General features: G+C 51.7%; 1 protein-coding gene across 2 annotated transcripts; it reads left to right on the plus strand.

Moving 5' to 3' along the window:
* The first annotated feature begins 1,752 nt into the window (after nucleotides 1-1,752).
* Cacnb1 (calcium voltage-gated channel auxiliary subunit beta 1) lies at nucleotides 1,753-23,332 on the plus strand. 2 transcript variants are annotated; one of them, XM_042674124.1, is made up of 14 exons: nucleotides 1,753-1,907; nucleotides 4,328-4,414; nucleotides 7,395-7,514; nucleotides 11,454-11,576; nucleotides 12,099-12,235; nucleotides 12,437-12,513; nucleotides 12,890-13,044; nucleotides 14,099-14,179; nucleotides 14,633-14,691; nucleotides 14,860-14,969; nucleotides 15,111-15,262; nucleotides 18,870-18,965; nucleotides 19,678-19,863; nucleotides 21,512-23,332. In XM_042674124.1, the coding sequence occupies exons 1-14, from the start codon at nucleotides 1,824-1,826 to the stop codon at nucleotides 21,971-21,973; spliced, it is 1,929 nt and encodes a 642-aa protein (XP_042530058.1). In that variant the 5' UTR covers nucleotides 1,753-1,823; the 3' UTR covers nucleotides 21,974-23,332. The 2 variants fall into 2 exon arrangements, with proteins under 2 accessions (XP_042530058.1, XP_042530057.1); XM_042674123.1 differs by lacking the exon at nucleotides 12,890-13,044 and adding an exon at nucleotides 13,815-13,834.
* The last annotated feature ends 1,973 nt before the right edge of the window (nucleotides 23,333-25,305 follow it).

Here is a 25,305-nt window from a genome sequence, read left to right on the forward strand (position 1 = left end):
CTGCCAAAAGAAAGAAAGAAGGAAGAAAAGAAAGAAAGAGGAAGGAAGAAGGAAGGAAGGAAGGAAGGAAAGAAGGAAGGAAGAGGGCTGACTGGGAAGGTGGCTCAGTGGTAGAGTGCTTGCCTTGCATGCATGAGGCCCTGGGTTCAATTCCTCAGCACCACAGAAACAGAAATAGCTGGAAGTGGCACTGTGGCTCAAGTGGTAGAGCACTAGCCTTGAGCTGAAGAGCAGAGGGACAGTGCCCAGGCCCAGAGTTCAAGCCTCACGACTGGAAAAAGAGAGAGAGAGAGAGAGAGAAAGGATGAATGAAAGAAAAGGAGGTGGCGGGGAGAAACACAGGGTGAGAGGCTTTGCTCCATTAATTTGGCCTTATTTTAGGGGCAGTTGACTTGGAAAAGTCTTCATCAATTTTTCAAGGAACAGGGAAAGGGGGGGAATAGGAAGGAAATTGATCCTCATATCTTGACTCTGCTCTGCTCCTAGAACATCTACACAAAATCTAGCAATCTTTTCATTCTTATCCTCCCAGTAATCCCAAGTGAGCAAATCACCAGTGTCAGAAAACCCTTTTTTTTGTGTGTGTGTGTGTCATGGGGTCTGAACTCTGGGCCGGGGTACTGTCCCTCAGCTCTTCAGCTCAAGGTGAGTGCTCTACCACTTGAGCCACAGCGCCACTTCTGGCTTTTTCTGCTTACTTGGTGCTGAGGAATCAAACCCAGGGCCTCATGCATGCAAGGCAAGCACTCTACCACTGAGCCACCTTCCCAGCCCAGAAAACCCATTTTTATAAGAAAGAAAACTGAGGCTTCAAGAGAAATGCAGTGATTTGTCCACTGCCACACAACCAGAAAGAGCCTGAGCTAACCCCAAGGACCTGGAGTCTCTTACTCCTCCTCGCCATCAGTCAAGGTTCAGGCCTTCGAAAAAGGGAGAGCAATGCTAGGTCAAAGATCATGAGATCTGATTTCTGGCCTGTCTCACTTCTCTCAGCTCCATATTTCCTCCTCTTTCCTTTCTTATCTAAGGTATGGACTCTTGAGGGCCCTAGGAACTCAACAAGGGCATAGATGCCTTCCTGGGTCCCTGGGATTTCTTGTTGTATGTTTTAGAGGCTCACCGCACCCCAGGCGTCAGCCCCCAGCCAGCAGCCAGGATGGGGAAGCAGAAACAATTTTGCTTGGTTCCAGGCGACCTGGGGCCCCTTGCTGGAAAGAAAGGAGTTAAAAGTCAGGTCCCAGGATCAACGGGAACGGGAAGTTCCGGTGGCCCCCAAGCAGGAATCGGTTAGAGAGACCCATAGGAATAATGGTTTAGGACAGAAAAGGAAGCGGTGCCAGCCATGCCAACCGGTGCTGGGGATACACTGGTCACCCCCTGTCACGCACCACACCCTCACCCCCACCGGGTGGCTGTCACCCTGGGCCGGCCGGAGGCCAGCGATCCAACCCCTCCAGAATCCCCAGGGCCGGCCCCCCTCGGCCTCCCTCTCATTGTCTGCGCGCGGCGGGCGGAGGGGCTGCGCGGGGCGGGGCCGGCGGGAGGGAGGGAGCGAGGGAGGGGCGGTGGGAGCGGAGGGGGCGGGGGGAGATGCTGAGCTTCAGGGGCGGAGGCGGCGGCGGCGGCGGCGGTGGGGAGAGCGTGAGCGCGAGCGCGAGCGCGGAGGGAGGCCAGGCGGCGAGGGGCAGCCCGGGGCCCGGCTGGGTGGCCGCGCTCGGTGCGGGCTGCGCGGCGCCGCGCCGCTCTCGTCTCCGACCGCCTCTCCCATGCGCTGAGGGTGCCCGGCTGGGCCGGGCCGGCGGCCGGAGGGAAGGCTCCTCTCCATGGTCCAGAAGAGCAGCATGTCCCGGGGTTCTTACCCACCCTCCCAGGAGATCCCCATGGAGGTCTTCGATCCCAGCCCACAGGTGAGGGCTCCGTGCCGGGCAGGCGGGCAGGCAAGAAGGGAGCCGTGGTTGTGGCCATCGGGATGGGCTGGAGGAGTCCTGGGAAGGAAAGGGTTATTTATGCCGACGCCGAGGGGGAGAAAAGGGTGCCTGTGCCCCCCCCTCCGTTCTCGCAGGTTAATGATTGATGGGCGCCTGGCCCGGAGTTGGGCTGCGGTGTGGCGGAGCGGGGAGGGGGCGGGTGGGCTGCCTGTCACTCTCGCCGCCTCGTCTCCCCCGCGTCCCGGTCCCTGCTGCTCCGGTACTGGCTTCGGTGGACGGAGAGTGGGGGTGCTGGCGGGGAGATCCGGGCCTTGTGAAGAGGAGGCTCGAGAGTGAGCCAAGGCAAGGGGGCGACGCTCAGCACGCTTGGGGGCGCCGGGCGGGGGTGGGTGGGGCGGAGGTGGCACCGGGAGATGGCCGAGTCGATGGTCAGAGGGCGGTGCCAACAAGGCCTTCGAAGCTGCAGACACTGGCTTTCGAGGGTGGAGAAGCGGGGGGGGGGGGGGGGGGGGGGGGCAGTCCTGAGCCGGGATTCATTCCCCCTACCAGCCACCTGGGTTTCTTCTCTCGGTCTTAGATTAGTTCCCTTCCCCCCCCCCACCCACGTTGGCTTGCCCTTCTCCCCAGCCCCCCTAAAACGCCTCCAAAGTTTGGAAAGTTGGACTGATGCCAACTCACTGTCCTGGAGGGGAGGAAGCTGTTTTCCTGCTTGAATGGGGTTTGCTGCCCCCCTTCACACTTAAGCTCCTGAGTTACCCCCAGATAGGAGCATTCTTGGGCAAGGTGGGTTTCCATAGAGTGACCAGCACAGTCTAGGGCAGTCATGCCAGGGGATTTCTCTGGGACACGTCCTTCTCCAAGGATAGCATTAACTCTTGCATTGCTGTGGCCAGCCTGAGCAACTGTTATCTGCCATGAGAGTGTGGTTATGGGTGTGTGTGTTGGGGGTGGGGGTCAGGTCAGACCTAAAAATACTTCCTTCCTCCACCCCAGGCCCCTTGGAGCCTGAGAGGCAGCTGACTGGGGCCTTCCTTTCAGCTGTCCCCTGTCCCTCTGAGCGCCACTCCCTTTGCCCAGTGAGGGGTGGGGTGGATGGTGTGAAAGTGTCTGGGGCACACTGTAGGGATCTGTTAGGTTTGTAGGGAGCCTGAAAACTACCTTGGGAATGAGAGAAGAGGAGGAGATGGAGGATCCTAGAAGAGTCTTAAGATTCTTTCATCTCCCATTATCCATTTGCCTTCTTGTACCCAGGTCGCATGAGCCAGAGCTTGGTGTAGTTGTGGCTCATCTAGGGTCTTTAGCCGAAGGAAATCTGAGATGGAGGCTGGGACAGGGACTCAGCTGGGAACTAAGCCTCAGTCATCTAACGTTCTGGACTGAGTGAAGGCCAAGTGTGTGTGTGTGGAGGGGAGGGTGTAGAAGCAACTCCTCCTCTGAAGGCCTAGAGGTACCTGAAACCTATGGCTGCCTGATATTCAGGTAGCATCCATCTGCCTCAGCCAGGGGCCCTTCCAGAGAGGCCAGCCAGCCTACAAGGGACCTGTGGGACTGTGTCTTAGACTTGGCTTGGGGTGGGGCTAAGGGGCTTTTAGATTGATGTAGCTGGGTTGGTACTTTGGGGATGGTAGGATAGGGCATGGGCAGCTGGGGAGGAAGCATTAGAGGGAGTTCTTGCCCCTTGGGAAAGATATGGCCACTATGATTATGAGGAAGGGGCTGAGAAAAAGCCTCTCTGCCCACCCACCAGAGCACTAAGCCAGAGGTAAGGTTTAGTATTTGATCTCCAGATAAGGTTTCATGGTGCTTCCCTCAAAATGTAGCTTTGGGTCTTCAAGAGCCCAGAGCCACCATCCCCTCCATACACTAGAAGACAAGAATTGGACTCAGGGGAGAAGCCAGGCTGGGCCTGGGTTGTCCATCAATCCTTCTTCTCTCTAGAGTCCAGGCACACTCAACTGGAGCTGAGAGGAAGCAAGAGAGGACTTTCCTCTCCCCCGCTCTCTCTCTGCACCCCCAGCACTGCAGGCAGCCTCTCCCTTCCCCAGAGGCTCTGCAGCCTGCCCAGCATCTTAATTAGCTTTGCTGCCTAATGAGCTTCCAGCTCCTTAGACGTTCCTCTTCCCAGCCTGTGGCTTGGTTTGGGGGGGTCCCTATATGAGCCTCCAAGGCTCTGTTCACTGTTCCCTACAGTGGTTGTGGTCGGAGCCCTTCCTGTGAGATCAGAGACCCTCCCTCCCTTTGGGCTGTACCACTTCTGCTAGAAGAGGCAGGGGTGGGAGTGGGGCTGTGCAGAGCACGAATGATATTCCCCAGGCTTGGCTGTATCATTAGCCCTGGTGGGATGAGGGCAGGAAAAGGGCCTGTCTGATTCCACTCTTGTTCCTTCCTGGCCTCTCCAGGGCAAATACAGCAAGAGGAAAGGGCGGTTCAAGCGGTCAGATGGGAGTACGTCCTCAGATACAACATCCAACAGCTTTGTCCGCCAGGTAATGGGGAGGCTGGGCTGGGAGTGGGAGGTGGCTAGTTGGCAGAGGACAGCTTTGGTGAGCTGGCCTGCAGCATTCTCCAGGCACCCTTCGCCGTGTCATTTGTCACCTGCTTGGAACCACCCCAACACCCTGACACCCTGTGACCTCTCCTAGATGTGCTGTCAGCTGCACCCACTGCCTCAGCCCCCACCCCCGCCAGCCCCTCCTCCAGCACCAACCACCAGCCCCTGCGCCTGCCTGCCTGCGTCATCTCATTCAGGGACAGCCTGGCCTGCCTCCTCCTGGCTTGCTTCGGGCTGTCACCCACTCCCCCTGCCGGCTGTCTGCTTCTATGTCCTCCCCCAGAATCTGTGACAGGGTGGGGTGGAGGCAGGTGCTAGGGAATGAGGTGCTGGGACATTTAGGTCCCTGGAGCCCTGGGTAGGTATGGGCCAGGGAGACACATTCCCGACATCCAATCATGCAGGGAAAGTGTGATGGGGTAGGCAGGAGGTATTTGATTTTAGACTGGAGTCCCACACCCCTCTCTGAAGGTAGAGGTGCTGAGAGTAGTTTTCTGGGCCTCCTGCACTCAGCCAGGAAGCTGCCACTTGCTTCTCTTCCAACTCTCAACCCTGGGCCATCTTAGGCCCAGGGAGAGGCAGTGAGGAGGCATGTGGTTGCTATGACTACTGAGCATCTCAGCAAAACCTGGTACCCAGAAAAGGCGAGAGGAGCTTGGGATCAGACAAGGCAAGGAACACATAAAAGAGGAAACAGGCAGGGCATGTGAGGGCAGAGGACTGCAGGTGGGAGGACACTTCTAGGGATGAGCCCCTTTTCTCCCCAGAGCCAGGAGAGAGGGCAAGAAGATCCCCCACAGATTGAAGTGAAGATCTTTTTGATTCTTCTGTCTCTATACTCGGCACATGTGAGCTTAAGCTTGACTTGGGAATTTCAGGAAGGGAGGCCTTCATCCCAGTGTCTGCTAAGTACACAAACAAATGGGAAGTCCTTTTTTCAACCACTCCCTCATCCCTCCTGTTGCAGAACTGGGCCAGAGCTAGCCCTAGGAAGATTGATAGTATACTGTTGTTATCCCTGTTGGCAGGAAAGCACCTTGGTTCCTTTTATTCATATTTGCCAAGCAGGAGGTCAGACCCCAGCCTCTAATTCTTCCTCCTCTCATCTCCTAGCACCTATCTCCAGTAGGTGGCAGGAATGGGGTGGGGTGGGGGGTAGACCTTGCCACATCTCTGAGCTAAATATACCCCAGCAGTTTGCACATGTAGCAACTCTGCTTGTAACCTGAGCCTGTTGGGGGAAACGGGCAGCGTGGGCCACCTCCTAGGCCAGTGGGGCTGGGCACTGAGGGTGCCGGGATGGAGGCACCCAGCCGGACCCTGGTGGTGGTGAGCTGGGGATGGGCAGGTGGTGGGTGAGTAGAGCAGCCCTTGGAAAGCTGGTGGAGCCTTCATCTAGCCCATGGCTGCTTCCTTGCTGTTTCCTGTCTCTTACCATTTCTGGTGTGTGTGTGTGTGTGTGTGTGTGTGTGTGTGTGTGTGTGTTCATGTATGTGTGTTGGTATTGGTGTCTGTGGGTGTCGGGGGTCAGTGAGCAACTCTGTCGGTTCATCTCTGCATCAGTTTCACTCTCTGTCTATCTCTGGCTCTCTGGCCGTCTCCCTCATTCTGGGTGCTTCTGGAAGGAGGGCAGGAAGGTGGGTAAACTATTTTTCCTTCTTGCTTTACATTTTTTTTTTCAGCCTCTACTAGTGACCCCCAACTCCAGCCTGTTTTCATGATTTGTCTGAGAAAAGGGTGGGCACCTGTCCCAGCTAAAATCCAGGGACCTCTGGGGAGAGGTGGGACTTGGTTGTCTCTTTCCTGGGTCCCCTTCCATGCCAAGCCAATGGGCCTTCCCTTCTCAGTAGCCTTTTTGTGCCATCAGGAAAGATCCCACCTCCCCACAGTCCTGATCCCACTTCCTACCTCTGTCAGCTACCAGCCTGGAAATCACACATAAACCTACACCTCCTGTCTCCTGCACTTATGTGGATCCCAGCCTCAGGGACAAACACCTCTGGGTATCCAGGATGGCTCAGTCACACACAGTCCACATATACCATAACCCTCCCGGGCCCCTCCCCCCCCCCCGGCCACTTTTTGCCATTGATCTTTGAAATGTACACATGATTTAGCATGTTCATGACCTGTACTGACAGGTCTATGCCTGGTACATGTGTGTTACACATCTGGGTATGTCTCTAAGAGAGTCTCTTGTGCTCTGAGTCGGTCAGTGTGGTCACAGCTAGCGTCCTGGCACACCCAGGTTTTTTAATCTGCCTTGCACAGCCACCTGGCAGTCTAATGTTGGGGAAAAGGCTGCCCCATGACCTGCTCTTAACCTGAAGTTTCTGTGTGTGCCACCAGAGAATTGTGGTGTGGCCTGATTCCGGCAGAATATCAGCTAAAAGGGCAGGAGAGGTGGGACTCTGGCTCCCTACACCCTCAAGTAGAAAATAGCATTTGTTTTGGTAGCCTCATCATGCTGAGCAGACTACCCATTGGCAGTAATGCAGAGACTTAAGCCTTAGCTGGTGGCTGCAGTCCCTGGAAGGGATGCCACTAGGCTTCTGTTGAGACTTCTTAGTGATGCCGGTGGCAGGGCAAGGAAGGAGGAGCAGGGAGCAGGACTCGTCCCCTGGCACTCCTCCTCTGCCCTATGCCCCTATCAGGTTCCCTCTCCTCCCAGGGCTCCAGGCAGCTGTCTTTGGACTTGCCTTAACCCCTGCTTGCTGCTGTCATTCTTCTCTGGGCCACAGTCTACCCATAAGCCTGCAAACTCTGACCATTAGTCCCTTCTACCTCTTCCTAGGCATCATGCTGGGTTTCCTGGGGCTTGAGATATTGTGGTAGGTGGCACCTCCACACTTTCCTTCCAGGCCCAGAAGCCAGGGAGGTAGCTCTAGCCTCGAGCTGGCCCCCTCTGCTTTCAGGGTTCAGCGGAGTCCTACACCAGTCGGCCGTCAGACTCCGATGTATCTCTGGAGGAGGACCGGGAGGCCTTAAGGAAAGAAGCAGAACGTCAGGCCTTAGCTCAGCTGGAGAAAGCCAAGGTGAGGGAGATGTGGGAGGGGCCTGCTGGTATGATTTCCCTACAGATTTCCAGATCCAACAGAGCCAGAATCAAATCCTGACCCATCACTCCAGTAGTGTACTCTTGACTTCCATGGCTCTCATCTTCCCCTGTAAAATAAGGATCATAACAGCTGCCTTAGATGTGGTATGAGAAGTGCTTGGTACTGTTTCTACACATAGTAGGGGCTTGATAAACACTAAAAGTGACTGCTTCTTCCTGAATCAAACTGCTTAGGCTAGAATTGAAGCCCTGAGATATATATATATATATATATATATATATATATATATATATACACACACATATATATATATATATACATATATATACATATATATATATATATATATATATATATTTTTTTTTTTTTTTTTTTTTTTGTCAGTACTGGGAATTGAACCCAGGGCTTAGCATTTTCTATCTTTTTTTTTTTTTTTGGGGGGGGGGGAGTCCAGTCGTGGGGCCTGAACTCTGGGCCTGGGCGCTGTCCCTCAGCTCTTCAGCTCAAGGCTAGCACTCTACCACTTGAGCCACAGCGCCACTTCCGGCTTTTGTTTTTTCTGCTTATGTGGTGCTGAGGAATCGAACCCAGGGCCTCATGCATGCAAGGCAAGCACTCTACCACTGAGCCACCTTCCCAGTCCCATTTTCTATCTTTTGTTGTTTTTTGTTAGTTGTGGGGCTTGAACTCAGCGCTTGGGCACTATCCCTGAGCTTTTTTGCTCTAGGCTAGCTCACTACCACTTTGAGCCACAGAGCTACTTCTTTTTTCTGGTGCTTAATTGGAGATAAGAGTCTCATGGACTTTCCTGCCCAGGCTGGCAACCTAGATCCTCAGATCTCAGCCTCCTCAGTAGCTAGGATTACAGATGTGAGCCACCAGCATCCAACAAACTAGTACTTTTTAGGCAAGTATTCTATGACTGAGCTATACTCCTGGCAATTTTGTTTTTATTATACTATATAACCCAGGCTGATCTAGAATTTACAATCTTTTACCTCTACCTCCAAGAGTTGGTATTATAGATATGTACCACTATGTTAGGCTATTTTTAAATTTTTATTTTGAGACCAGGTCTTGCCATATTGCAAAGGTTGGCCTCAAACTACTGGTACTTCTGTCTCTGCCTCTTGAGTGGCTGAGATTACAGGCATTTACTACCATATTTGGATAAATGCCAAGTTTTTAATAGGATATGCTCTGAAATCGTTGTTTTCTAACAGACAATGGTGATGAAGCATGATTACTTAGATGAATTTGAAATCTTTGCCGTGCAAGGAGTAGTTTTGGACTCTACAGAGAGTTAAACATGTGGAACGATTAGTAGTTCAAATATCTAAATAAATGACAGCTACTTAGTAGTAGTTGTCCCAACCTATTTGAAAATTAGAGACAGAAGGATCATTTTAGCCCAAGAAGTTGATGGCCAGCCTGGACAACATATCAAAACCCTGACTCAAATGAAAAAAAAAAAAAAAAAAATGAAAACGAAAAAGGGAAGAAAATGGCAGAACACTCTGCTTCCATCCCTCAGTTTGATTTCACTGTACTGACTACCTCAACTGGCATCACGAACCATGAAGAAGCAAGATAGGAACACACAGGAGGGAAAATCCTGAGATTCTTTTTCTAGGGATGTGCTACTCATATAAATAGGGAGCCAGGAAAAGTTTCTCCCTCTCTCTCTCTTTTTTTTTTAACTTTATCCAGTTATATTAAAACAAGTCCTTGCTAAAACCCCAAAATAAATAAACAAATGCAATGAAGATAAAATTAAGCAACAGCATAGGATTTTTGTAGGAATCAATGAGACACTACACATGAAGCCTGTAACAGTTCCTAGTATGATGAACAGTCATTGCTGGCAGTGTTATTGTCATTCCTTCTGTTCTCATTCTAGGCTCCTCCCACTTTCCCCCAATATTTGCAGTCTTCATATTTCCCACCACCCTGGGAGACCTGCATTCCTATTTATTTATTTATTGTTGGTCTTGGGGCTTGAACTCAAGGCCTGGGCACTGTCCCAGAACTCAGAGCTTTTTTTGTTCAAGGCTAGTGACATACCACTTTTTTTTTTCCGTTTGTTTTTTTTTTTTGTCGATGTGGGCATGAACTCTGAGCTTGGGTACTGTCCCTCAGCTCAAGGCTAGCGCTCTACCACTTGAGTCACAGAGCCACTTCCGGCTTTTTCTGCTTATGTGGTGCTGAGGAATCAAATCCAGGACCTCATGCATGCAAGGCAAGCACGCTACCACTGAGCCACCTTCCCAGGTCTGCTCTACCACCTTGAGCCATAGCAACACTTCTGGTTTTAAGATAAGAGTCTCATGGACTTTTCTGCCCAGGCTGGCTTTGAACCATGATCCTCAGATTTCAGCTTCTTGAGTAGCTAAGATTACAGGCTTAGCCTCTGGTTCCAGCTCCTTTTTATTTTTTTGGTACCAGTATAGTGGCTTGAAATCAGGCCTGGGTGCTGTTCCTTAACTTTGTACTCAAGACTGGTGCTCTACTACTGGATTCAGAGCTCCACTTTCCTGCTTTTGGTGGTTCATTGGAAATAAAAAGTCTCATAGACTTTTCTGCCTGGACTGGCTTTGAATATCTATCTCAGATCTCAACCTCCTCAGTAGCTAGGACTACAGACGTGAACCACCAGCCCCCATTTTCCTTTTTTTCGGGGGAGGAGAAGGTTGGTCATGGGGCTTGAACTCTGAGCCTGGGCACTGCCCTTCAGCTCTTTAGCTCAAGGAAAGCGCTCTACCCCTTGAGCCTTAGCCCCACTTCTGGCTTTTTCTGCTTATGTGCTACTGAGGAATCGAACCCAGGGCCTCATGCATGCAAGGCAAGTGCTCTATCACTGAGCCATCTTCTCAGCCCCTCTCCCCTTTTTTAAAAATAGTCCTGGGGCTTGAACTCAGGTCCTGGACACTGTCCCTGAGCTTCTTTTGCTCAAGACTAGCATTCTACCACTTGAGCCACAGCCCCACTTCTGGCTTTTTCTGTTTATGTGGTACTGAGGAACCGAACTCAGGGCTTCATGCATTCTAGGTAAGCACTCTCCCACTAAGCCACATTCCCAGCCCTAATTTCCTTTTTTTAATTGCTTTCTTTTTAATTTTTAGACAGTTTTGGGGATTGAACTCAGGTGTTGTATTACTTGAGCCACATCCTCAGATTTAGTTCATTTCTGAGATAAGTTCTTAACTTCTTGCTCAGGCTGGCTTTGAATTGAGATCCTCTTATCTTTGACTCTAGAGTAGCTGGAACTACAGGTATATACCACCTTTCATTTTCATTGAAAATTTAACATACATATAGGAAACCACACAAACCATTTAATGTTCATTCTGTTTATTATTGTTTTGTTGGTCATGGGGCTTGAATTCAGGGCCTGGGGATTGTCCCTGAGCTCTTCTTACTTAAGGCTAGCACTATACCACTTTGAGCCACACAACCACTCCCATTTTTCTGGTTGTTAACTGGAGATAAGAGCCTCTCAGGGGCTGGGAAGGTGGCTCCGTGGTAGAGCACTTACCTTGCATGCCTGAGGCCCTGGGTTCAATTCCTCAGCACCACATAAGTAAAAAGAAAAAAGCTGGAAGTGGCACTGTGGCTCAAGTGGTAGAACGCTAGCCTTGGGCTGAAGAGCTGGGACAGCACCCAGGCCCAGAGTTCAGGCCCCACGACCGGACCCAAAAAAAAAAAAAAAAGAGTCTCTCAGACTTTCCTGCCCAGGTTGCCTTTGAACTGCAATCCTCAGATCTTAGCTTACAGGTGTGAGCCACCAGCACCTGGCTTTAATGTACATTTTAATTATTTACAAAGTAAACATCTGGATAAGCACCAGCTCCATTATTATTATTGTTAGGCTTTAGCCTGTGGTGTCAACCTTCCCCCCTTTTGTGTACCTCCTAGACTAAGCCAGTGGCTTTTGCTGTGCGGACTAACGTTGGCTACAATCCATCTCCAGGAGATGAGGTGCCTGTACAAGGAGTGGCCATTACCTTTGAGCCTAAGGACTTCCTGCACATCAAGGAGGTGGGCTGGGTGCCTGGCACCTGGAAGGAGGATGGGAGTGGGTGCCAAGGGAGAGGCAGCCCAAGCTATTGTGGGGGGAAAATGTCTCCTGAGCCAAGCTGCTATGGCATCTTAGATAAATCTTTCTACCTCTCTGAGCCTCTAATTTCTCATTGTTTAATGGGTGGTAATGTCTAGGTCACTTTGTCATGTGGCCTATGGCTGGAGTGGTGATGAGCTTGGAGTGTATAAGTGTCTGCGTTTGCTCCTGCCTGCCTCCAGCAGCTTGGGTCCCAGAGGCAGGAAAGACTCTCTTCTTCTCTCTAAGGGAAGGGCACCATGGCCAGAGGGGATGATAGTTCTGGTATTGTCTTGAGAACTGTGGAGGGGGGTGGGCACTATCCTCGCAGGCTGGAGCTGGGGTAGAGATGACGTTGTGTGCAGGGTGAGCAATCCAGTGATTCCCCTGGAAGGGTGACTGTGGCTTACACCTCCAGTGCAAGACCTCCTGGTCTCTTCCACCCCACCTGCTGTTGTTTGCAGAAATACAATAATGACTGGTGGATTGGGCGACTGGTGAAGGAGGGCTGTGAGGTTGGCTTCATCCCCAGCCCCGTCAAACTGGACAGCCTGCGCCTGCTACAGGAACAGACGATGCGCCAGAACCGCCTCAGCTCCAGGTGTCTGGCTTGGGGGGAGGGGGAGCTCTACCACCCTGGGAGAGGCTACCAGCCAGGACTAGGCCTCAGGGCTGGCCCCACTGAGCTGCTTGTGGGGATGCTGGAGGACCTCTGAGGGCACAGCTTATAACAGGCCTGGGTTCCCCGCCTGCACGCCCACCCCATGGCTCACCAAATCCATTTGCCTCCCTGCCCACACAGCAAATCAGGTGACAACTCCACTTCCAGTCTGGGAGACGTGGTGACTGGCACCCGCCGCCCCACACCCCCTGCCAGTGGTAAGAGTTTTTCTGCCAAACTAAGGGGTGGGGAGGTGTTCCTGGGTGGGGTGATCACCCCACTGCCTGACCCCCTCCTCCCTATACCAAGGGAGTCCCCCCTCGCACAATGAGTACCCCTCCATGAGGCATAGTGTACCCCAACAAGCTACACCTGTCGTGTCTCTCCTCCCCTCTTCTTTGGTAGCTCCATCTCTCTGCCTGCCCCTCCCTGCCCCTCAATCCCCCCCCATTCATTTCTCCCAGCCCTGTTCCATTCACCTCTTCTTCTTTCTTTTTTCCCCCATCCCATCCCTGTGTTCTGTTCTGTGTCTCCATGCTCATCTCACTCCTCTCTTCCTCACCTCCCTCTCCTTCCATCTCACCTCTGGTCCAGGTAATGAAATGACTAACTTAGCCTTTGAACTAGACCCCTTAGAATTAGAGGATGAGGAGGCAGAGTTTGGGGAGCAGAGCGGCTCTGCCAAGACTAGCATTAGCAGTGTCACCACCCCACCTCCTCATGGCAAGCGCATCCCCTTCTTTAAGAAGGTAATTGTGACTGGGTTCCTGCAAGGTGGGTGGTGAAGGCCCAGCTCTTGGCAGGGAGAGGGAGCTGGAGTGGTCAGATGCAATTGGGTTTATGCTGTGGGCCTCAGGGCTTCCCCCTAAGCTGGAGGAGGGCTGGGGGCGGGGGTGACATCCCTCTCCACATACAACCCCACCTTGGCCATTCACCAGGAAGGGGTGGCTCTTGCCCTTGGAATTCTGCCTGCCCTGTGGAAGCAGGGACGGTGGTAATAAGACATGATCTTTGGTCACTTCCAATGCAGTGGAATAGTCCAATGTGTACCCCACTCTGGCTTGTGAAGTGGGGAGCGGGATGGCATTTCTTCTTTGTCCTTTTCCAACTCTATGGGTAGGCACATGAAGGGGGGGTCTCTTGGTTGCAGAGAAAGACAGACAAGGGACCCCTTAAAATTTATGGGCTGATAGGAGGTGGGCTCCAAATTAGGGGTTATCATATTTGCAACTCTTTTCCAAGAGGTGGAAGAAGGGTAGGGCTTGTCCAACGATGCCCAAGTCCAGTGGACTGATAATGCTTCCTGCCCTGGGCCAGGGCCACTTCTCCCTTGCCCTTGGCATGGGGTCCCGTTCCCTTTCTGGCTCTGTCTGTCACTAACACGCATGCCCTGTTATCTCTCCTCGTCTGCCCGCTCTCCCTCCTTCTCTGGTCCTGGCTCCTCCCTTGCCCTTTGCCCCTGCCTGGGTGGCCCCTTTCTCCTCCTCCCCTCCCCTCTCCTGGCAATCTCTGGACCCAGCCAAACAGAAGCAGAAGTCGGTGAGTATCACAGCTTTCTGTGTACCCCTCTCCACCCCTGGGATGAGCTGGGAAACCTTCTAACACCCACTCCCATATCTACCCTCTCTTCCCTACCCTTCCTGGTCCTCCCTGGTCATCCCTTCCCAACCCCTCCTTGATCCCCACATCTGGGCTCTGGGAGCAGGGGGAGGAAAGGCTGCATGGGGGAATTGGAGGCTGAGGGAGAGGGTGAAATGCCATCTCCACTCTGGGGTTTCCCTTCCCTGCTTCCCCCCACCCCAGACAGAGCATGTGCCCCCGTATGACGTGGTGCCTTCCATGAGGCCCATCATCCTGGTGGGACCGTCGCTCAAGGGCTATGAGGTAGGAGCCTTAGAGGGGAGTGGGCCCAGAGGGACCAAGACCTTCAGAAAAAATCCACAGAAAGATCCCCAGACCCAGAGAAATCCACAAGAGGGGTCTAGTTCCCCAGGGTATCCTCCCCCAAGGGCCACAGAAATCCAGAGAAAAATCCCTAGAAGGGCCTAACCTACAGGAGACACCCTTAGAGGGCCTCAGTCCTGCAAGGATGCCCCTAAAGAGCCCTCCAGAGATACCTAGAAGGACCCTTGAAATCAGACTACACTGGAGTCCCAGCCCCAGAAGGACCCCCCTCCCCCCCCCCCCCCCCCCCCCGCCCCGGCACACGGCAGCAGGCCACTTCATCTCAGCACTTTTTAAAGAAGGTGGAATATGAGGGTCCAAATGCCCATCAGGCCAACCCCCAGCGTGGTTTTTCAATTCCTGACTTCTCCCCCTCCAAACTCTCAACGGCAGGTTACAGACATGATGCAGAAAGCTTTATTTGACTTCTTGAAACATCGGTTTGATGGCAGGTAAGACCCTGGGAGCTGACTTCCCAGCCCCACCTACAGATGAGCAGGCTCTCTGGAAGGACAAGCCTTGGATTGAGGGACAAGAGGCAGGCCTGAAGGCTGGGGCCTGGGCCGTGCATTCTAGCCCATCCTGACTCCCCCCATTCCCTCCTGTGCCTCATCACCCAGGATCTCCATCACACGAGTGACAGCTGACATTTCCCTGGCCAAGCGCTCAGTTCTCAACAACCCCAGCAAGCATATCATCATTGAACGATCCAATACCCGTTCCAGCCTGGGTAAACTATTCACCTCCTCTACTCTCTGCTTCCTCTTCTGGACCACTGGGTGGGATGTGGGAAGTCTCTAGAAACTTCTCTTTTCTGGCTACTTCCTGGGCACTACCTTACATCTCCCTCCCCATGACTTCATGCCCCTAGCTGAGGTACAGAGTGAGATTGAGCGGATCTTTGAGCTGGCCCGGACCCTTCAGTTGGTCGCCCTGGATGCTGACACCATCAACCACCCCGCCCAGCTCTCCAAGACCTCGCTGGCCCCCATCATTGTTTACATCAAAATTACCTCTCCCAAGGTAGGTGCAGGGGCATGACCCCAGCGGAATGGCATGGTTCACAAAGAGGGCTCTGTAGTTGGCCTGCCTGGGTTCACTTGTTTCCTAATGGGGTGACTGAATAGTTTCCCTCTCAGTAAAACCCCACCCTGTGGACATGGGAAAGAGGCAGTCTAATGTGAATACCCAGCAATCAGCACAGGGCCTGGGACCACATACCTCATCATGCACTAGCTATTACTGACATGATTATTAGGGACATGCATCCAATCCCCTGTTTCTACTCCGGTTGACTCCATCCTTAGACTAAATCACTGAAATAATTATGCTTTTGTCCCAATGTCACTCAGCTACTTGGCAGGGAGAAGTCTTTCCTGGCTCTGATGTCAGCCTTTTTTTAAAAAATTGTGCTGTCCTCATTTGGACTTGAATAGAGAGGGTATTGATAGGAAAGCTGATTTACTTGTCATGTTGCAGCTCCTTAAACTTTCTTTCTAATTGTTAGTGAAGACTTGAGGAATGTGGAGTGTAAGGTGAAGGTTTTGAAGTCAGTTTTTTTTTTCTGTTGTTGGGGAGCAACTGGCCTTGTGCAGGCTAGGTAAAGCACTCTACTATTGAGCTAAATCCCAGTCTTAAGGTTTTGTGGGGTTTTTTTGCTTTATTTTTTATTGGTGTATATTAATTATATAAGGGGTCTTATTATAATATGTCATACCTGCGTATAGTGTGTGTGTGTGTGTGTGTGTGTGTGTCTACTAGGACTTAGACTTAGGCCCTTGCTTTTTTTTTTGCCAGTCCTGAGGCTTGAACTCAACACCAGGGACTATCTCTGAGCTTCTTTTGCTCAAGGCTAGCACTCTACCACTTGAGCCACAGTGCCACTTCTGGCTTTTTCTGTGTATGTGGTACTGAGGAGTGGAACCCAGGGCTTCATGCACGTTAGGCAAGCACTCTACCACTAGGCCACATTCCCAGCCTGCCCTTGCACTCTTGCTTGGCTGTTTCACTCAAGGTTGGTGTTCTACCACCTTAGCAACACCTCCATTTTGGGCCTTTTGCTGGTTATTTAGAGATAAGAGTGTCTCAGATTTGTCTGCCAGTTCTGGCTTCAAACTTCAATCCTCAAATCTCAGCTTCCTGAGCAGCTAGGGTTACAGGCACGAGGCACCAGCACTCTGCTAGCAAATAATGTGGTTAGATTAGATTCACACCCCTACTCTTGTTAGGTTTTGGAGTTAGAAGGCAGTGTGGGGTTGAAATCTTTGCTTTGGTTGGTTTTCAAATTTATTTATTGGTGTTAGTTGTTTTTATTAAGCTTGGGATTTGGGGGGAATTACTTAGTCCTTAAGCCTCAAATAATTCACTTACAAAATGGCATTCCTTCTCTGGTGTGATTATATTTTTGATGCTGAGGATGGAACTCAAAGCCTCAAACATGCCAACTACACACCCTACCATCAAGTTACATCCTCAGCCTCTATTATTTCTGAGAGATTGGAGGTGATAGAGATAAAGACCCCAGTAGACTGACTCTTGATGGCTGGAAGTGCTACTAACTGTTGTTGTTCTACATTAACATCTTGGGAATTAGTTTTAAGTTTCCAATGAGATAAAAGTGACGATGGAATATAAGTACTTGGGAGTGTGGGAGCTGAAAGGATCAAATGAGGTAATGATGCAAAAACATTTTGTGACCTAGAAAGTAACAGATGCCCACAGAGGTTATGGTGGGTACTCTTGAGCTAGACTTAACAGCACTGTGTCCTTTTGGCAAGTTATCTAACATCTCAGGCCCTGGTTTTGTCATCTATAACAAAGGCATTCTTGGGCTGGGAAGGTGGCTCAGAGGTAGAGTGCTTGCCTCACATGCATGAGGCCCTGGATTTGATTCCTCAGCACCACATAAGCAGAAAAAGCCAGAAGTGGTGCTGAGGCTCAAGTGGTAGAGTGCTAGCCTTAAGCTGAAGAGCTGAGGGACAGCGCCCAGGCCGAGTTCAGGGCCCATGACCGACAAAAAAAGAAAGAAAGAAAAAGACATTCTCCAATGAAGACTAAGTAAATAGACTGATCATACAAGATGCCTGGTACCCACAAAGGTACTCTGTGTGTGTGTGTGTGTGTGTGTGTGTGTGTGTGTGTGTGTGTGTTACTGGGAATTGAATAAAGGTTTCATACTTGCTGGACAAATGCTATCCCAAGTTCTATTTTGTTGTTGTTGTTGGTGGTGGTGGTGGTGGTGGTCATGGTCATGGGGTTTGAACTCTGGGCCTGGGCACTATCCCTGAGCTCTTCAGCTTAAGGCGAGTATTCTACCACTTGAGCCACAGAGCCAGTTCTGGTTTTCTGGTGGTTAATTGGAAATAAGAATGCATGGACTGGGGCTGGAAGGTGGCTCAGTGGTAGAGTGCTTGCCTTGCATGCAAGAGGCCCTGGGTTCAATTCCTCAGCACCACATAAGCAGAAAAAGCCAGAAGTGGGTGCTGTGGCTCAAGTGGTAGAGCACTCATCTTGAACTGAAGAGCTCAGGGACAGTTCCTAGGCCCAGAGTTCAGGCCCCACAAAAAAAAAAAAAAAAAAAAAAAAGTGCACAGACTTTCCTGCCTGGGCTGGCTTTGAATTGTGATCCTCAGATCTCAGTCTCCTGAGTAGCTAGGATTACAGGTGTGAGTAACCAGCTCCAGGCTTCAAGTTCTGTTCTGTTTTGTTTTGTTTTTTCTTTTCTGTGTGTGTGTGTGTGTGTGTGTGTGTACTTGGGCTTCAACCAGAGATTTACACTCTTGCTTAGCTTTTTTGCTCAAGGATGGTATTCTACCACTTGATCAGCTGTACTTCTGGCTTTTTGGTGGTTAATTGGAGATAAAGAGTCTTATGGACATTACTACCTGGGCTGGCTACTCAGCCTCCTGAGTAGCTAGGATTAAAGGCATGAGCCACCAGTGCCCAGCCCAGTTTTCTTTAATGTGGAACAATTCTTTAGTCTTTCACGACACTGACATCTTAGTATAGCCCTGTTAATTTTGCAAACTGTCCCTCAGTTTTATGTTTCCTTATGATTACTTTTAAATGTTGCATTTTATTATAATCATTATTGATTATAATTAAATTTAACTTTAATTTATTTAAAACTAAATTTATTTATTTTAATTATAAATTATAATTATTAATAATAATAACTAATGGGATTATTGTCAGGACTGAATTGAGAGTACAGAAAGCACACATCAGGTGGTCAAGGTGGCATGCCTCTCTACCTGTAGTGGTCCCAACTACTCATCAGACTGAAACAGAAAGATCACCTTTTCTGGCCTGCCAGCCTGGGTGAACTTAGCTAGACACGATCTCAATAAAAAGCACAATGACTGTTAACACGGGTTAGAGGAAGCAAAGCTGGAGGATGAAGCCCATAGACGAGGTTGGGCATGGGGAAGAATTACTGTCCTTCACATAGACAGCCTGAATGCATGTGGGGTGGACACAGGCCCGGTGAGGTCATTTTTGCAGAGGTGCCCAGGGCTGAGAGTCATGGAACATTCCATAGTCCTAACACTGGCTCTCCATTCTGACTCCAGGCAGAATCTGACCTTGGTACATTGCCTGGGTCCCTCTAACTCTCCTTTCCCCAAACCAGGTACTTCAGAGGCTCATCAAATCTCGAGGGAAATCTCAGTCCAAACACCTCAATGTTCAAATAGCAGCCTCAGAGAAGCTGGCACAGTGTCCCCCCGTGAGTGCCCAGAACTGGGGGAGAAGGGGAGAAGGGTATTTGGTTTCTTCTGGTCTGCACTGAAGACAAAGTGACCAGAAACACCTGGGCCAAGGTCTGTGGATACAGACCGATCTTGGGAAAGACAAACAAAGGGTAGACCCAAGCAGGGATTGAAACCCCCTCTCTCCTAGTCATGGCTATCTTATTTCCAGAAGGAGGTAGTTGGGCTGAGTTGCACTAGCAGACTTCTGGCAGGTCTGCCAAGTCCTCTTTCCCATTCTCCATATCCCTAGGCTTTTTTTTTTCCCCCTGGTCCTGGGGCTTGAACTCAGGACCTGGGTGCTGATCCTGAGCTGTTTTTGCATAGTGCTCCACCACTTGAGCCACAGCTCCACTTCTGGCTTTTGTGGTAATTTATTGGAGATAAGAGTCTCATGGACTTTCCTGCCCCAGCTGGCTTTGAACCATGATTCTCAGATCTCAGATTCCTGAGTAGCTAGGAGTCTCACAGACTCCTGCCCTGCCTGGCTTTGAACCATGATTCTGAGATCTCAGCCTCCTGAGTAGCTAGGAGTGAGCCACCAGACACCGGCCAGGCCACCCCCACAAGGCTTCTTTTTAACTTTGTCCTTCAACCCCTTGGCTCCACCCACTGCACCCAGGCCACACCCTCAACCCCTTGGACACGCCCCCGCTCATCCCAGCCCTGCCCCTAACCCCACCTCCGCAGGAAATGTTTGACATCATCCTGGACGAGAACCAATTGGAGGATGCCTGTGAGCACCTGGCCGAATACTTGGAAGCCTACTGGAAGGCCACACACCCACCCAGCAGCACGCCACCCAATCCGCTGCTGAACCGCACCATGGCTACAGCAGCCCTGGCTGCCAGCCCTGCCCCGGTCTCCAACCTCCAGGTACAGGTGCTCACCTCGCTCAGGAGAAACCTCAGCTTCTGGGGCGGGCTGGAAGCCTCTCAGAGAGGCGGCAGCGCGGTGGCCCAGCAGCAAGAGCAAGCCATGTAGCAGGTCCCCCTCTCGCCTTCCCTCCAGGAGTGGAGTGCAGGGAACACTGGGAAGGAAGGGAAGAGTTTTATTTTGTAAAAAACGTGGTTGAGTGGCACATTTCTGGTGTCTGTGGTTTTTGGTGGGGCTGGGGCTGGCTGGTGCTGCCTCCCTGGTCCTGGTTTTACCCGTTGGACATGAGACCTGATTGGGCCCTTAAAAAGGCCAGAGACTAATGAGGAAAATAGGAGAAAGATTCACTCACTGGACTCCACACCCATTTTAACTCAGGGCCTTGCACTTGTGTTTGTTTTTGTTTTCTACTTATGGCTGACACTCTACCATTTGAGCTACATCTCCAATTCCTCCGCACCCCTTTTAGAACCACAGAGCAGGAACTATTAGCTCCAGAGAAGCTGCTGCTATGTCAGAGCGTTAACTTCCTGGTCCCTCAGGAAGGGCCCAGAATGAACATCTTCTATGAGTTGGTGCTGAGCTAGGAAAGGCCCTCCTGTAGGTATCCACTGGGCCTCACCCTCCTCCTGTGGAAGCCACAACCCATCATCTGAGATCATACCATTAAGTATATGGTTCTGGGGGTAGAGCCAGCCAAACTCCATGAAACTTTCCAGGCTGCTGTTTTCCAAGCCTGTTTTCAGCAACAGAGTCCACTTGTTTACCAGGCCCCCAAGAAGCACTTCTGTGCTCTTTCTCCACTGAGACCCCAGAAGCACTCCCTACCTCCTCCCAGAGCTCCAGAAAACTGGGTCACACAGCAGAAACATTTGCTTAGGGTCACACAGTTTAAGGTGGCAGGGTGTGTGTAGAACTTGATCCTCTTTGCAACCTACCTGACAATCTCTACTGTCCATGGCCAGCAACTCAACTTCAGGAGGCATTTGGTGATGACAGCATTGAGCCACCATGGAAGGGGGGGGGGTCTCCAGTTGAGGAAGGTGACCCATCAGCTTTTTCTAGCTTTGCATCCTTGTTGGGGTGGGGGGGGGGGGAGGGGGGGAGGATGCTATCAGCCCTGGAGACTCATCCAGGGAGGAGATGCGTGGGGTTCTAGAAGCCTGTGATTGAAGTCTGGTGTGGGCTGAAGAAGCAAGGGTCAGTGGAGTTTGAGTTGAAATCTCTTAATGTATTTGGAAAAGTGGAAGGATTGACTAACCTAATCAACCACTAGTGAGTGGCAGCAGTACTAATGAACTGTTCATGATGATTAACCTCAAGACATTAATGATATGCATTGAGGAAGTGGTGACTAATTGTTTAGGGGCTTCCTTACCATGGTTTCTGTGAGAAATCATGAGTCCTGACTTACCACGAAGTTGGTGCCCCAGCCCTAACAGTGGTGCAAATGTGCCCAGCCTTGTCCTCTGGCTGGGTTCTAAAGCCATTTGCCCAGGTACCAGGTGCCCCTTCCCTAGATCCAGTGCCCTTCTCCTTCAGCCAGGCTGGGTATTATGGTGCTGTCACTAACCTGCCTTGCTTTGTGTGTTTTTCTCACCCCTGCCTGCCTGATCTGCATGGTGTGTGCCGTCTGTCTGCTAACCAGGGACCCTACCTTGCTTCCGGGGACCAGCCACTGGAACGGGCCACCGGGGAGCACGCCAGCGTGCACAAGTACCCGGGAGAGCTGGGCCAGCCCCCGGGCCTTTACCCCAGCAGCCATCCACCAGGCCGGGCTGGCACGCTGCGGGCATTGTCCCGCCAAGACACGTTTGATGCTGACACCCCCGGCAGCCGAAACTCTGCCTACACCGAGCCGGGAGACTCATGTGTGGACATGGAGACTGACCCCTCAGAGGGGCCAGGGCCTGGAGACCCTGCCGGGGGCGGCACTCCACCAGCTCGGCAGGGCTCCTGGGAGGATGAGGAAGACTATGAGGAAGAGCAGACCGACAACCGGAACCGGGCCCGGAATAAGGCTCGCTACTGTGCAGAGGGTGGGGGTCCGGTGTTGGGGCGTAACAAGAATGAGCTGGAGGGCTGGGGGCAAGGTGTCTACATCCGTTGAGGCCGAGGCTGCTTAGTGGGAGAAGGACTCGGAGCCCGGGGAGGGGATCCAGAAGAGGGGCTCACCGCCTGAGCTGTGTCTTGCCTCCAGGAGGCGCTGTCTCCCTCCTTTCAGATGCCTTTGCTCAGTGTTTGGGGTTTCTTTGATGGTTATCATTCCAGCTCCTGGGAGGCCTTTAAGCCCCAACAGTAGGTTTTTTCCTACTTGTTTGTGGTTGATGGTTGTTGGATACCCATCTTCCTAAACTGGCCCATTTCCCCCATCTTAGGGGGCCTCTCCTCTCCCCCTCCCAAGAGAAAAGGTGCACTTCCTTAAATCTTTCTACTCGGGCCTTTAAGTGAAGGTCCTAAATGAGGAGGGGCCCCTTCTTTTCCCAACTTGGGGTATTAGTGAAGGGTTGGTTGGGTGGTTTGGCTGGAGAGGGAAGCCACAGAATCTTCCCCCATGGGGGCTCTCCTTCCCCACACCCCAGATCCAAGGTCCATCACCATGCCCCAGCTTTCTGGCAGTATTCTCTGGTAGGTGAAAGCTACAACTTGGACACCCATAGGGAGTGTGGTCTTGGGGAGGGGTCTGGGTGGGAACACAGACATCAGAGGTGTATCCTCTGCCCTCTGTGACTGTGGCAAAGCCCATGGCAGAGAACTTGGAGGACTGGGCAACTTGAGATGCTGCTACCCACCCCACCTCCATGTTTCAGCCCTTGCCTACCCAGGAATGAGCTTTGCCTACAAACTCTCCTGCCTGCTGCCATCAGAAGAGGGGGGGCCCACTCTGCATCTGAGCTCCCCGCACATCTCCGTGCCACTTGGGTGTGGAGACTATGAACAGTCTGGTCCGCTTCATTCTAAACCAAAAAAAAACCAAAAAAACAAAAAAAAAAACAAAAAAAACCTGCTCCTTCACCGTCATTCACCCTGAGGCCTCAGGGGAGAGGCCTGGTGGGTTGGTACCCAAGAGGTGACCACCACCCCAGGGGTCACCTGGGGACCTACCTGGGTCTCCCTCGGGGGACTTGGCTGCTGCTGCTTTCTGTACTTGCCTCTTGTGATCCTGTCCTTTACTAGTGTCCACTTCTCCCAGGAGAGGCCTTGGTAGCCCCCTCCCCTAGAGTGCCCTCCGCCTCATCATCCTTCTAGCCCAGCAGTCCTGCCCCTCCCTCAGCATCCTAGCTGGGCCAGAGAGAGCCGATTGTGCCAACGAGGACTGGGCCCTGCCCGGCTGCCCACCTCAGGGATGGGTACCCCACACCTGTCTCTCCACCTCCTGTGCCAATGTTGGCCCACCCTCACCTGAGGGTGGGGTGCAGCTTTCACTTACTGGTTAGAAGATACCACTGCCCAACCTAGCCCCTGTCTGGTGTTCTGTTCCCCATCTATCTGTCTGTCTTGTCTGTACTCCTGTAGGAGAAATATTTTGCCACATATAAAACCGCCTTCCTCTCCTTTGCGGCTACCTCCTGAGCTTGCCTCTTTGTCCCCCCCACACGGTTGTCAGCTCAAACAGCCTCACACGCACAAGGCACGTGGGAGCTCTGCCCACTTGCAGGGGCGGGAAGGGGAGGTGCAGGAAGCTGTGCCAGAGTTGTTGTTTTGCAAAGTTCTGATGCTTCTGACACATCATCTTCAGGACTGACAGGAACTGCGTGGCAGGTCTCAGCTCCCCATTCAGCTGCAAGCTCAGACCTTTACCTGGCGCCCCCACACAGCACAGCCTGGGGAAGTGGGGACTGAAGTGTGGCTGGGGGTGGTGGGGAGAGATTCACTCATGCCTGGCACGTGCTTGTTTGTCTGCTGTGGCCTCACTGAGCCCCAGCAGCTCATAGAAAGAGGGGCTGAGCTTCCCGTTCCACTCATGCCCAGCTCAAAGTGAATCAGCATTGAGGTTGGGAAGATGATCGACGTGGGTGCAGAGAAGACTAGGGACTCTCACCAGTCCTGCCTGAGTGAAGTAAGAAGAAAATCATCAAGTGGCTGGTCCCTCTGCCATTACCAGCTGGCAGGATGTGGAGTCTAACGGCTCCTACCGCTGTCACCTGTGTCCTATTTCAGATAGCAGCTGCAAGCTTTCTCACGTTTTTTTTTTTTTCTTGCATTTTCTTTTTTTGTTTTTTTTTTGTGCCCTCAACGTTAGCCCTCTACCACTTGAGCCATAGCTCTACTTCTGGCTTTTGGATGGCTAAATGGAGATTAGAGTCTCACAGCCTTTCTGGTGTAAGCTGGCTTTGAAACAAGATCCTCAGGTCTCAGCCTTCTGAGTAGCTGGGATTACAAGCTTGAGCACTGGCATCTGGTCTTTTTTCTAGTTTCTGAGGTGATCCGGAACATGCATACACCTAGGTCCTCCTTCTCAATGCTCCAGTGCAATGTGTGTGTGCGTGTGTTTCACAGCAAACCTCCAAGGCCCTCCAGATGAGCAGTCAGCATGTCACTGAGAAGAGCAACTGGCCTAATGTCAGGTGGCTGACCCAAACTTTCTAAAGGATTGGTGTCCAAGTTGCTGGCAGGCAGGTCTCTGACTCCCAGCACAGTGCTCTTCGCACTACTTTTCCATTTGAGTCAATGTTTATTCATTGAACAAACATTTATTCGGCACCTCTTGTGTACTAGGTCAGAGGAGGGTAAGGGGTTGGGGAGGAAGAAGCAGGTGTCTGAATATGTTTATTTGCTCCTCATTTAACTCTACCTGAAATTACATTTGCCCAGAACTTGCAAGAAAGGCTTCTCCTCGTTGATGTAGAGATACAAGAAATGGGGAGAGATTTTGGTTTCTTGGTAACCACAGCCCTCAACCCACTCTGGTTGCTCAGTCAGCAAGCTGGTGGCTGTCAACATGTGAGCATCTCAACAGCCATGACATCAGCTGGCCCAGCTCCCACAGTCACCACTGGGACTAAGGGACAGAGGCATAGAGGACTCTTCCTAGCTGGTAGCTCCCTGACGAGCTAGTTCTGTGTTTGTGGTGGACCGTGCCCCAGCGTGAACAGGAGTGGGGCAGGCCACAGACCCTAGGGGTGACCTAAGGTTTTCACTGTCCTAAAATGAAGTGAGTTGAGCTAAGGCCTCCATGGCCCAAGGTCCAAGGGGTGCTCTTTCCCAGTACCCTACAAGAAGTCTTGTGTTAGTGGCGGTGATGGCTTCCTTAGAGAAATGACTCACCTTCCAAACCTTTCCACCTGTCTCTCAGAAGAGGGTGTGTGTGTGTGTGTGTGTGTGTGTGTGTGTGTGTGTGTGTGTGTGTGTGTGTGTGTGTGTGTGTGTGTTTCTAGACTTTAAATTCTGGCCCAGGTGTTTTGTCTACTTGGTCTGTTTCCTGAATCATATTTGCTGAGT

This window comes from Dipodomys spectabilis, unplaced genomic scaffold (genome assembly GCF_019054845.1).
Source record: "Dipodomys spectabilis isolate Male_0828 unplaced genomic scaffold, ASM1905484v1 ptg000018l, whole genome shotgun sequence".
In the NCBI taxonomy this organism is placed as follows: Eukaryota; Metazoa; Chordata; class Mammalia; order Rodentia; family Heteromyidae; genus Dipodomys; species Dipodomys spectabilis.